Raw genomic sequence first — 13,408 nt, 5'->3', positions numbered from 1 at the left:
GGGATCCCGCGGCGGGGGGACGGCGCGGCGCGGCGCGGCGCCCCGGGTGGCTGCTCGGCTCTTGCCGTTAGGGGGTTCGTTCTGCAAGCGGTGCTCTCTCCTGGGTGAGTTTGCTGCGGGAGGCAGCTGCTCATTCCCAGCCGGTCGCAGGCAGTGTAGGAGTTGCTGCGGGCTGTCGTCCTGAAGCGTGGTAGCGGCTGACGAGGTCTCCGTTTGTGTTCTTGCAGAAAGACCAGGATCCCAATGCTGCCTCTCTCCTAGACATCTTTAGTTACTGGCTGAAGTAAGTGTGCTGCCCCCTGAAAGACTTGCGGGAGGCTGCTTTGCTCATCTGTCCAAGGGGCACATCGCTCCGAAGCTGAGCTTTCGTCCGCGCTGATCTGCAGTCCTGCTGCTGGCTTGTTTGGGGAAAAAACTTTCAAGCCTGTGGGTTAAGTGCTGCTGTGAAAAGTCACACAGTGATGCTGTTGTGGGGCAGAAGGGCTTGGATGCTGGTGATGGTGTAGGGGAGTCAAAATGTCGAAGAATACTGGCCAAGATTAGCGTATGGGGTTTAATATTTTAACAGTAACTTTGATAGTGTGATTTATTCTTTTAAACCTGTCCATAGCCTTAGATTTGGTGCTGTCACACAAAGGATAAAACAGAATCCTGGGGAAGTGATTGTTCCCAAGGATAACATTTTACTTTCTCAAGGCTGGGAGCACATAGCTGGGTTAACAGAAACTTTGTTTGACACTTCTTCTTTCTCTTTGTAGGTCTCCTGCTGCCAAAAAAAGAAAGGTTGTTCCTAATGGACCTCGTGCAAAGAGGAAATCTTCCTCAAGCAGTGATGACAGCTCAAGTGAGGAGGATGAGAAACCCCCAGCCAAGAAACCAGGTAAAGGTTGTAAAAGTTCTTAGGGCAGACATACATTGTATTTGAAAATTTGTTCATGACCTGGGTATAGAGCTCAGTTTCTGAGGCTCATCTGAAGTATTTAAGTTGCTCTCGAGGATTGAGTTTGTATTAAGTGATCTTGGTTCTGGTAGGTCTTCTGCCCATGATTCCCATCTATGTCTGTAGCATGTGTTCATCCTATTTGTAGGTGATTTCTTGATTCAGTTATAATGGAAGTAGATCAGGTTTTCAGAAGCCTTTAGTGATTTGATATAGCTCTGTTGGCTGAGACTGGTGGAGGCCTTAGGCTGTAATGAGTTCTGAAGGTGCTGCTGAAGTAGCAAATTCATTACATTTTCTACATCAAGATTCTGCTGTCCAAGCGCTCATTGCTGTGGTTTCTAGGCAGAGCTACTTTTACCTGCTTTGGTATTTTCAAAGCCTGTGTTGATTTAAATATTGAGTGAAATTGTTTGAATGCCTATAAATTGGGCTGATACTTGGAGAAGGAGGTACTCTATGGTTTTTCCTTCTTGCTGTTTTCCTGGGACTCACAGTTCCTCTGGAATCCTTAAAGAAAGGTTTCTTGTCCTGCTGTTGTAGGAAAATTGATTCAGAATATATTCAAGGTTTATGTGCTTGCACATTTATTAAAATATACATAATTTGACAAAACTCATACTTGACTTGGCTTTGTTAGGCTTGTTTGTGTATTGATGGGCATTGTGATCTGTCTGAGGCAGGGCAGTTGTGGAAGAGATCCTCAGGCTGCAGAGAAATGCCGAGCGTTGTTATTCACCAACAGGCTTGTGTGAGGTTCCTGCCTTCTTTTCTCTCAAGCCTTTGTCCTAGTGCTGTCTAGAGATAAGTCCCTCTACTGCATGTAGGCAGGTGCTGAGCTATGTTTCACCTTTTAATCTGGAACTGCTCTTATGCCCTGCCTGAACCACTGCATATTCAACTTCGTGTGCATCTAACAGCAGATTTATGGGAAAGGAGTAATAGGCAGGAAGAGGGAGACGCCCAGAAATAAAAATAGTCTTTACTTCAACCTAACCTAAGGCTGAATTTGAACTTGGACCTGATTTTGCCTTGATAAGGGAGGTCAGAGATATACATTGAAATGAAATGATTTATTAATAATGTGGAGCAAAAGAAGTAATCAGTAACCAGAAGGGAGTAGATTTGGCTAAAACAAGTTAAGCAATGAGTCCGGAAGCTCAAAACAGCACTGCACTGGTTCTCTTTGGAAGTCTACATTTGTTAGGCAGTATTTTTAAGCTGAAAACTGTGTACATCTGGTTATTACTCTCTTAATTTGTGGGGACACTTTCTACTTGGGGTGGAAGTTTTGCTCATAAAGTCTGCTCTTAAATGTGTGTAACCAAGACTGAATGATGCTGGAATTCTTATTTTTAATCATTTTAGAGTCTTCTACTATGCTCTGCTTGAGAAAATAAGTCCTGAAGGCCAGTGTCTTGAACTTTAGCTGTGGTTTAATAAGCCTTATTTAACTTTTTCCCTGACACATAGGAGTCTGGGATATATGTACATGAAAGCTGTGAATTCACTTTTCATCAGTGTGTGCTGTCCCTTATTTGCAGCTAAAATAACAGCTGTGCCCAAGGCAAAAGCAGCTCCTCCTGCCAAGAAGGCAGAAAGCAGCAGTGAGGATTCCAGTGATGATTCAGACTCAGAGGAGGAGAAGCAGCCAGCAAAGGTCAGCTTTTCTTTCCAGCCTCTTTAATACCTATTTGACAGTGATGGATAAAAGTAAATTTGACCAGCAGAATTCTCTCTGATATCGGACTCACTTTTCCTGAATCATGAAATTCCTAGACTGGTGCAGGTATGAACTAATAAGACAGTTCTGTAATGCATGGTCTGCCATTTGCAGTGGTCCCAGTGAAAGGTTCATGTCATGTCCCACACCCACTTTCTATTGCACATCCGAAAGCTCCTTGCTTTTGTCCTAAGACTGCCATTACTTGCTTTTATTGGAGAGAAGGAGATTGATTTAAAATTGCTAAAATAAATTTGAGAAGTCTTGAGAAATGGCAGAGTATACTTGAGGAGATGAACCAGTTGTTCAATCAGTGTTTTGAGCCTTTAAACTAATTTTGTCCCCAGAGAACAGAGAACTCAGTACTAGCTCAGAGCTACCTCATTTTAAGGAGTAGAACTAGGGACTGAAGTACAAGGGAAGTCCCCCATCCTCCTACCTTCTGGGAGGTTTCTGGGTTCCCTTCTGGGAGCAAAATCATTGTCCTGGGATTTTCAGGCCTTAGCCTTTAGGCAGAGTGAACTTTCCAAGTAAAAATAGCAACATATGTGAAAGATAGCTGTTCATACTCCCTGTATGTGTGTCATGCTACTTAGCCTCTTTTCTGTTCTTGGCTCCAAGGGCTGATCGATTTTTCCCTCTTTTTGTTTAGAAAGGAACAAAACCAGCAGTGAAGCCAACTGGAACCAGAATCCAGCCTCAGAAGAAAGGAGAGAGCTCCAGCTCTGACTCAAGCAGCTCAGATGAGGAATCACCAAAGAAACAGCCACCAAAACTGGTGACACCTAAATCAGGTACTACTTTATTGTATATCATGAGTCAGAGTGCATAAATAAAAAAACGAAGGAAAGAATGATGGGGGCTGTACCTCTGGGTAAAAGCAAGTTTGAAAACTTTCTGTCAGTCATTTATACTCCAGTCCAGCCTGCTCCTGACATGGATTATGTCAGGAGCATGGATTATGTGTAGAACTGATTGCAGGTGAAACTTCTGGTCCCAAGAGCTGCATTTCTTGCAGGAATAGCTGCATTCAGCAACCCTAACTGCAGAAGCAGTTCTTTTGCCAGTGTCTTCTGCTCAACGAGCAGGACTGGGCTGCAGCAAGTTAAAAACGATAAAAACAGCCTTTGGTCCTGGAGCTTCTGATTGGCTGGAATAGAGAGTTTTCTGAAAACTTCCTCTAAACTTGTATTTGGGTAAAACAGCAGCTTCACAGTACTGCTTTTATCTCCCCTGTTAGCTTCCCATAGTTCTTTCCTCTCTCGTACTTTATGCTGAGTGGAATTAACGATTACTTCCCATAGCATATTTTATGATCTCTCTCTTGTCTTGTCTTAAAAGGAAATAAATCTGCGCAGGTAGCTACCAAGCTGGTTAATGGAAAAGCAGAAAGCAGTAGCAGCAGTAGTGAAGATTCTGATGAGGAAAAGGCTGCCCCGAAGAAGGTACATAAGACAAAGAAGGACTTCATGAAGACTGTAGAAATTAGTCAGAATGGGTGTATCTCTGCTCTGCAGGGACTATGAAATGTATAGACCAGTGTATAGACTGTCCAGCAGCTGAGTGCAGCCATTATGCCTCTCCTACTGGCTTTTTGCTTTGTATGGTAGGATTGTGTCTTCTCTCCATCCACTGGCTTTCTTTCCCGATGCCTATATACCACTTCCTCTGCTCCTTCTAACTGAAAAATCTTCTTTATCTTAACCATGTTGTAGTCTCCCTTATGGCTTCACTTTTGTGCAGCTGGTCTTAGCTATCCGTAACTTTGGATTTTCCACTATGGAATGTTAAAAATGTTTTCTGCAACACAGAATGTTCACAGATATGTTTAATCAAGTGACAATTGCAGCCATTTCACAGTCGCTTCAGTCAGTGTTTTGTGCCATTTTTTGGTAGTCAGAGGGACTCCCAAGAAGGGATTCACGAAGCCGAAGATAATAGAAGGACCATAAAAATCATGATGATTGTATGTTTCCTAAGATATGATAATTTTCAGTAATCTTTATTCTTTTGTTTCCAAAATCTGCTCTCTGACAAGTAGTCATAGAGTTAAAAAGGGATGCACAAATCTTGGGCAGACAGTTGGATATGGATTTTTTTTTTAATGTGTACTTCCTTCCTTCTTGCAATAAGGTTGTTCCCAAGAAATCGCCTGTACCCAAACCTGCAACTACTCAATCGTGTCCAGGCAAAACCAAACCTGCCAAGGAAAGTTCCAGTAGTGAGGACTCTTCTGACAGCTCAGAAGATGAAAAGCCGGCTGCAAAACAAAAGCCAAAGTCTGGCAAGTACTAAGTACTATTGTTGCTGTGTGGGAAGATACTTCTGCTAACTCTATCCTGGGAGGTGTGTGTGCAGGCTACAGACAAGTCTTGCTCCGCACAAGGCTCCACATTACTTTATGCCAAATGTAGTAGAAACACAGCAGCTTGATTCCATGCACACTGATGGGACTAAACTAGAAATTCAGCCTCTCTTGTCAAAGGATGAGGAGAGGGAAATTCTGACTTACCCTGCTTCCTTTGCTACCAGGGTTTTCTATTCAGGCAGCTTTTAAGGACATTCCTCTTGCAAGTTTCCTGTTTGTGAGGATTTGGAAAGTAATTTATCTCTGGTTTGATTATTCTGTAGTTACAGGACTTTATGTGTCTATCTTTTTCTCTGAAGTATCCAGAGATGCTCAATTTCAGTTCAACTGATGGGCTAGGTGGACCTGTGTTCAATATGGAACAGTACTCCTAGGATTCCAGTAAGGAGCTGATCTGAGTGAGGAATCAGGCACTTAAACTAGTCTGGAATTCTGGAACAGAGGATTCAAGAAGTAAATGAAAAGGAGCAACAATAGAAATACCTATTTCTTCTGAAACAGTTTGGCAACGTGAACACCCATTTTGGTTGACTCAGCTGAGCCTGGAAGAGGGGAGTTAAATTCATGGTAGAGACAGGAGGTAGCAGTGGAATGGGCTGAAGTAATCTTTCAAATTATAACTAACGTCTTTATAGTTACAGAAAGGGAACAAATTGAACAAAATAGCAGAAGTGCTTTATTCTAGTTGGAACAAAGATCTCAAATGTGCTAGTTGTTCTACCATGCTGTCATCTGAATGCTGTATTACAACTGAACCTCTCTCTCTGTCTGTACAGGTCCATACAGTGCTGTACCACCTCCTCAAGCTGCACAGCCAAAGAAAGGCCTTGCCAAGGCTCCTGCAAAAAAGACTGAGAGCAGTGACTCCTCAGACAGCAGCGATGAGACAGAGGAGGTGCCCGCGAAGGGAGGAGCAGGTGTGTTGTGAGGAGGCCACAAAGGAAGCACTGCATGATGCAGTCAGTACTTGGCTGTCTTATGGTTTCCTTTAAAAGAAGTATTATGTTGGCCTATGTTCATACTTGCTTCTCTGGGAGTTTCTGAGAAATATGAAATTGTCCCAGACAGAACACTGTTCTGGATCCAAATTGTTGCAGTGCAGAATGGATAACTTTACGCACCTTGATTTGAGAAGTCTTTGGGATTTACTTTAGCAGGGATGAAATAGGCCTGTTACTGCAGTTGGCAAGGTCCTTGCTTGGCTTTTGATGGGTTGGCTGAATGACTGGCGCACTGAATAGGGAGCTTTTTTATGTCTGGAAGAATTTGGATCTTGGGACAAAGGGTTGGTGTGAATGTGGTCTGTTAATTTTAGCCTTGTTTTTGTAGGCAAAGCAGTGGTGGCTAAAACTGTTCCTGGTGCCAAAAACAAAGCTGTGACTGCCAAGAAGGCAGAATCCAGTTCGGACAGTGACTCAGGTACTTCAAGAAAAAAAGGACTTGATTTCTGTTAATGTTCTTGTTGAGAAAGTCACTCTATAGTGGCATATTTGCTGAGATACTTAGAGTATGGGATTGAAAGCTTCAGTCTCCATAGCAAACAAATTGTGAGTGAGGAGAACAGCGGCTTGCTGTGCAGAATGGAGCCTGGCCACAGGATACAGATGAGACCATTGACAAGCACAGAAAGGTCTGCATGCACAAGTGGTCTACCCTTGCTGGAAAGGGTATGGCATCATGCCTAAGAAGTTTCTCCAGGAAGGTTAGCGGTTATACTTTTTGAGGATCTGTGTCTAAACTTTTCAGTTTCTTCTGTTATGTGCTTTGGGTAAAGTTTCCAAAAGGAAAAATACTATCACCATACTAAGGTCAAAACAGACTCAGAGGATGTTTCCTTCCAATGCGTCCCTAGAAGTAGGGGGCAGTCTGCCTTGTATCTTCTATTGATCAGGTTTATGGCATCTTGCAGCCCTGAATTTTCTGCACAAACTACTTACATGATACATTTTTGTCCCCACATGTTTGAAGGGCTCATGATTTATACATCTCAGTATCTCTGATGCCACAGTAGGAGCTGTGGGTGACAGCAGCCTGTCTGTCTGCAAACAGCTAGCACTAGAAGGTAGGACCCTTCAACAAGTGTGTTCTCTGGTCTTCAGAAGCAGACAAAGTTTTGATTACACTTCTTAAGAAGATGTTGAGAAATGTTGGAGTAAATCAGCATTCCAGATTATTGTGACGTGCAATACAAAGGGCATATTTGTACGTAGAAATCTCCAGTCTCATCCTCAGATTGCTGCTAAATGTATTTGACATAAGAAAGCAAGCTAAACTGAGATTCTCTTCTGTTGTCTCCTCATTTCCCCCCCTTCATCAGTTTTGTTTCATAGTTTCTTGTCTTTTGTTTATCTTGATCTTTATCACATTTTTTTCTCTTGAATTTATTATTGGTGACACCTGTACTCTTTTTTTTTCCCTCAAATCTCTTATATCCTGCCTCTTCTATTATTCTCCAAATACTTGCCTGCTTTTTCGTGCATGCGGTAATGAAGAACTTATTGCTGCTTATTTCTTCTTCTTCCATCAAGGATGAAATGTGGAAAGATGAATACTGTCCCCTGACCATACAGAGAGGTTCATCAAACTCTATTTGTTGCCAGTTCTCTAGTGATTCAGTCTTTGATGAAAAAACACTTTGATTTTCTTTTCCTGTGTGTTTTGTACATGTTATGTTATCTCCCTTGACTGTATTGCATTAAGTAAAAGTTATTGGATAGCTTTGATAATTTGCACCAGAAGCTTATTAACTTAAGAAGCATCCTTTTCCTTAGATTCTAGCTCTGAGGAAGACAAGAAGGTAGGGAGTAAGCCCCCTGCTAAACAACCTGTGATAAAGAATCCTTCTAAGCCAGCAAAGGTAGCTGCCAAGCCTGCACAAGCAAAGAAAGACTCCAGCACCTCCTCGGACAGCTCAGGTATTGGAATAGGAGAAAATGAGAATCACTGTGCTTTTCTAGCCAGGGTGTTGAGGGTGCAGTTGAACAGAGTATAATCATTACAGTGCTGTTCCAAGCAGCTAGTGGTGCATCAATGCTGATCTGAATGTTAGCTTCCCGTTGAAGGAATTGGGCTTAGCCTTGATGCTGTTTTGCTATTTCCTTCTAGATTCTGACAGCTCTGAAAATAAGGCCCCCGTGAAGCCTGCAACTAAAGCAGCACCCCCTGCAACCAAGAAGTCACAAGCTACCACAAAGAAAGCACAAAGTAGTTCTGATTCAGATAGTAGCTCCAGCAGCTCTGAGGATGAGAAGAAGAAAGCCCCTCCAACTAAATTAACTGGCAAAGTGGGTAAGCCAGTTTCCAAACCTTGCACCCAAGCTCCCAAAGCAAGCTCATCAGACTCTGATAGCTCAAGCAGTGAGGAAGAAAAGAAGCCAGCAGTGAAACCTGTCAGCAAACCTACAGGGACCACAAAAGCAGCTGTGGGGAAGAAGGTGGCTGCTGCTAACAGCAGTAGCAGCTCATCTGATAGCTCCAGTGAAGATGAGAAGCCCAAAAAGGCAGGGAAAGGGACACAGAACAGTTCTCAGACCACTTCCATGGAGAAAGCAAAAGCTTCATCCGCATCAGCAGCAAATAATCTGAAGTCCAAACCAGCTGGTGGCAGCAGTAGCAGCAGTGAAAGCAGCTCTGAAGAAGAGATGGGGAAAGCAAATGGAGGTACTACCTATTGGTTGGGAAGTGGGTCTGTCAGGCAGCATGTAGCTGAGCTAAAACACGGACAGGAGACTTGAACGTTACTCGGTGGAATCTATATATGCTGCTAGATTATACTCTCTGGTGTAGTACAGCTCCAAGATAGCTGTAAGTAGAATAAGTCTGCCTGTTTTCTTTGTAAGGTAATGCAGGAACTGGTTGTTGCTTCTGTATTTCAGCACTGGGTTTGCATTAATGGAACAGTAATGCCATTACCTTTCCTGACATGGCAGTTACTCTCACTGAAATTTTACTGCTGTATATATAACAGGTATGATCCAGAAGAAACGGAAGAGGGAAGAAGTCCAGGAGCTAGAGACACCAGACAGTAAAAAGGCAAAGATCAAAGCCAAAACACCACACACATTTCCCAAGGTGAAACAGGTGAGTGAGGATAGACCATACTGACAGGTAGGAGGAGTATCTTTGCCTCCTGAACTAGTACTTCGTGTTGTTTTTCATTGGGGTTGAACCCACAGGAATTGTTTGTATTTTTGCCCACTCCTCAGCCAGTTGGAGAACTCTGTCCATAGAACCCTAGAAAATGCACCTATGTGCATAATGTTTTCTGAAAAAGATTGATTGGATAGACTTGCACAGGAGCATCTCTGTGCTGCCAGATGTGCAGAAGGGAAAGGGTTACAAATCTGGGAAATTATCAAGGATTGAGGTTTCTTGCACAGGGATCCATATTTGCAGGGCTGAGAGAGAACGTGGTTGTCACTAAAACACCACGTGTGTATATTCACTTACTGTATCAAGTTTTCTTTCTCTTAATAGCCAGCCTCTCCATTCCGACGAGTAAGAGAAGAAGAGATTGAGGTCGATGCCCGTGTTGCTGATAACTCATTTGATGCAAAGGTAGGGCTAGGTAGCACCAGAGTAATAACACATGCTTGGCCCCTGCAAATACAGGCCATCAGAGTGGCCTTGATGTGCTGGTGGGTGGTCCACTGGTGGGAACTTCTTCCACCAGGAGGTGCTGTTAGGAAATGCATGAGCACTGGTAGGAGATGCATGAACATGGAGTGCCGTAAGCTCCAGCTTCTTGTGGGATTTGCAGTGCAGGGTCAAGTGCAAAGCATTGTATTTACTCTCCTTGATGCTGGCCTGAACCTCTTCTCTCCCCTTTCGTCCTTCACAGAAAGGAGCTGCTGGTGACTGGGGTGAGAAGGCTAATAATATCCTGAAATTCACCAAAGGCAAATCTTTTCGCCATGAGAAGACAAAGAAAAAACGGGGCAGCTACCGTGGGGGCACTATATCAACCCAAGTCAATTCCATCAAATTTGAAAGTGACTGAGAATGTCTCCTTGGGAATTCATAAACCGTCCGCTCACCGGAGTCGTTTGGATGGGCATGTGAACGTTATGGACATCAATCCTGTCTGGACTATTATCTCCCTCAGCCCCATATGGGCAGGCAGCTCCAACATGGGGATGTGGGAGAATGGTTGGATATTTCTCCCATTTATTTCTGGCAAATTTTGGTATAGACCCCTAATAGGGAACCATTGTAGAGCTGATGTTACTGGACAGTACTATGGTGATCTCCAAGACTTAAATTATGTACAGCCTTATTTTAAAAGGCTGGGAGTGATTTTTCATTTCAGGTCCCTGCCTATCTAGTAAAAGAAAGAGAACTTATTTTCTGTAGCATAATCTCAAATTTCTTTTTCCACTAGTTTAACCTTAGGTATCTGTGAAACTGCAAGTGCAGTAACTTGCTTATGACTGGTTACTGTAAGGGCAGCAACCCCCTTGAACACTTTGGCCGGAATCCCCTCACCTATTTCACATTTGTAGTTCACAATTAGAGTATGACAAGGTTCCTCTTTTCTGTTTCTTCTTTTTATGGTTTTGTCTGGCAGTAAATTCACATCCTCCTCCTCCTTCTGTTCCTGTTGAGGCTACCAAGTAGAGTAGTTAGAGAAACTAATTGTTTTCACATACCAGGGTAGTTAAGGAATCGGATTGCTTGGGGTTGCAAGTTTGTGGCTATTGTCAGAAAGGCCAAGTTCTGTAGTGCTGTGGCACTTGTGATATGGTTTTATTAATGAATGTAGCCAGATCAGGGAGCTGTACAGGAACTCGTGACTGTATGGAGGTTCTAACATTCAAAGAAGGGTCTTTGGCCCAGTGGAGATGCTTAAAGAGGCAGAGGAAACTGTCTTTTTTCTACTCAGCTCTGCTTTTTGTTGTATCTTTGTTTCAGAGGTTTTGACTGCAGGGTTGTGCTGCTCTTTGTTCTCTCTGAGCGTTTAACATGCCAGCATATGCTTTTCTCTGGTAATGTGCAGTGCAGCTTAAGAAGTACTGAGATGAATGTAACACTGACGCCTTAAATTTCTTCCCTTGGCTGGATCACTTGCTCTCTTTGAGCTGTTTTCCACCTATAAAGTCCTTGGGAAGAAGTAAAATACAGCCTGGTGCTGTAAGGTTTGAAGCATTAGCTTCAAGCAGAAGTTCTCTATGAGGAGTGGGATCTCAAATTCAGCAACCTGCGGCCTAAACTGAGCTTTCATAGGCAACGGAGATAATCTAATGACTTGCTGCTGTTGAAGGGAAGTCTTGCTCTCCCTCTAGTCACTTGACTTTGCCTCCTTGCCGTTTCTGCTGCAACTCGCAAATCTGGTAGAAAATGGTTCTCCCACTACTTATTTTTCCTGTTAGACAAGTTATTAACTTAAAATAATTTTATGGAGCAGTCTGTTGAGCCCACAGACAATATGAGTTCAACAATGGTAGAGCACATTAAGGAAAAGAGGCAGCAGTGGGCTATTAGCTCTGCTCACCTCATCTCATGAAACTGCCAGCCACAGAGAGAGGTCATGCCGAGTCTGATTTCCATGTTTGCATTCACTCCCAGCAGGGTGACACAAAAAAGAGCCCTGTTGCTACAGGAAGCCACATACGTGTGCAATGTCAGATAATGGAGGGTTGGATGAGACTGAGGAGCCGCCCCCATGCACATCGGCTGCAACTTGTTTCGATGAGCATTTTTCAGCACTTCCCCTCAGGCTTGCACAATCAGTCCGAGCGTTGGATTCTGTGCAGCAACGCACAGGGGCCCAGGAGACCGGGGTTATTACAAAGAGCTTAAGGTTAGAGGCCAAAGCAGGGTGGGAAGAAAGTATTTTCGGCCTCTAGTGGGGATTTGAACAATCATTGTGATTTGGTATTTGCCCTCTTTTGTCCCCCTTATTGGGAACTTTAATTTTGGAACTGTCAAGGTTAAACTTTTTTAAAACTTACATGTTTTAGGGGTATTTTATGTGTGAGCACACAAGTGTCTCAGAAAATAAAGATAGCTGCCTTTGTAATCTGTGTGAATTTGATGTGAATTTGACAGTTACAAGGTATAAAATAGAAGGATGGGAGAAGGGAGGGTGTCAGTGTTAAGCAATGTGTTGCTCTATCTCAAGGTGAATCGGTATGACTGTATTTGCCTACAGCTGATACATGCTTAGCTGCTCATACAGCTGAGTAGCATGCTTATGTGGATATAATGGGCCATCAAAAGCGAAAGGTGCCTGTGCAGCCTGAAGCCAAGTGACCTTCTGCAAAAGATTTTGAAAATAGGGATGTAGAAGAATGTTTACTTTTACTAAGACAAACTGAATTTTATTGAGTCTCTTCATGCCAGAATAAGTAGTTCTTCAATATTACTGCTAAGTTATCTTTATGGTATCTGGCAAGATAACTTACGTAGCACCAACCTCTGCAGTAAGAAACAATAGACATAACTAAAAATTCTGCATGTGCCTGGTTAAAAAGTGTCCTTTGAGTCTTGCTCTGGGACCATATTTGCAGGATAAAGAAACCTGCTAATACTTTGGGCCTGACGGAGGTTTTGCATACCTCGGTGCTCATTTTTCCGGTGTTACTATGCCTCTAGGGAGAGATTTGGGGGAACAGAACTGTCAGGGTAGTTGGGACATCACTCACTCCGTAGCTAAGGCTGTCTGCATCTGGAGCTGCAGTCCTCTGACACTGACTGAAGTCTCAGCAGCACATGCAATGAAGAGTGGCATTAGTCTCGGTACCTGATGGAGCAAGTGCGATGAGGCGAGGGGAGAAGAGGGGGAGGAAATGCTTTATGAGACTGTTGTCACAGCTACATACTCCATGGTGCTTTCTGTGCCTAGAGAAAGCCAGCTCCCTTCACACGCATTTTGCAGCTGCTGGGCAGGCTTACCTATAGCTCGGTGCTCTGCTGCTATCTTGCTGAAAGGGAGACATCTCTTAGAGCATTTAGACCTAGTTTCCCTGTGCATCATTAGTGTAATTTCAACTTTAGCAGAGCCGTGATTAATTCTGGAACTGGACTAACAGGATGCCCCTCTCTGGGGAGTGCACCTGTGTGGGTGCCCTGGTACGACGTCCTACCGTCCTCCTTCCCCTGTGCCCTTGTTTCCATTTTGCTGTCCTGAGAAATGCGCGCGCAGCCTGAGAGCGGGACAGTCCCCTGTCTCCCCCTTGTCTTGGGCCCAGAGAGAGCGTGCGGTTCGCGCGGGTCCCCGAGCAGCGGCCGCCTCTGAGGTAACTCGAGAGCAGAAGTTCCCAGACACTCGAAAGGAACCAGAAGCGGGAGCCAGGCGCGGCTCCGGCTCGGCCTCCGCCCGGCCAGGCGCCGTCCCGCCCCGCGGGGCCGGCGAGCAGCCGGGCGCGCGGCTCTCACC

The 13,408-nt window shown here is 44.0% G+C and overlaps 1 protein-coding gene across 1 annotated transcript in view; it reads left to right on the top strand.

Annotated features, from left to right (window-relative positions):
- NOLC1 (nucleolar and coiled-body phosphoprotein 1) overlaps window positions 1–12,049 on the top strand; it is a 20,241-nt gene extending 8,192 nt beyond the window's left edge. The window contains exons 2-15 of the mRNA XM_085312171.1: window positions 72–104; window positions 228–283; window positions 759–880; window positions 2,485–2,600; window positions 3,316–3,457; window positions 4,005–4,108; window positions 4,797–4,947; window positions 5,808–5,948; window positions 6,361–6,450; window positions 7,803–7,946; window positions 8,137–8,691; window positions 8,999–9,111; window positions 9,508–9,588; window positions 9,872–12,049. Of these exons, the coding sequence (XP_085168297.1) occupies window positions 72–104; window positions 228–283; window positions 759–880; window positions 2,485–2,600; window positions 3,316–3,457; window positions 4,005–4,108; window positions 4,797–4,947; window positions 5,808–5,948; window positions 6,361–6,450; window positions 7,803–7,946; window positions 8,137–8,691; window positions 8,999–9,111; window positions 9,508–9,588; window positions 9,872–10,030 (2,007 nt within the window). The 3' untranslated portion in view covers window positions 10,031–12,049. The remainder of the gene's footprint in view (window positions 1–71; window positions 105–227; window positions 284–758; window positions 881–2,484; window positions 2,601–3,315; window positions 3,458–4,004; window positions 4,109–4,796; window positions 4,948–5,807; window positions 5,949–6,360; window positions 6,451–7,802; window positions 7,947–8,136; window positions 8,692–8,998; window positions 9,112–9,507; window positions 9,589–9,871) is intronic.
- Window positions 12,050–13,408: the final 1,359 nt, after the last annotated feature.

This window comes from Rhea americana, unplaced genomic scaffold (genome assembly GCF_003343005.1).
Source record: "Rhea americana isolate MKP2758 unplaced genomic scaffold, rheAme1 scaffold_36, whole genome shotgun sequence".
Lineage (NCBI taxonomy): Eukaryota > Metazoa > Chordata > Aves > Rheiformes > Rheidae > Rhea > Rhea americana.
Note: the sequence above shows the minus strand (reverse complement) of the source record. Positions and strands in the feature narration are given on the sequence as shown.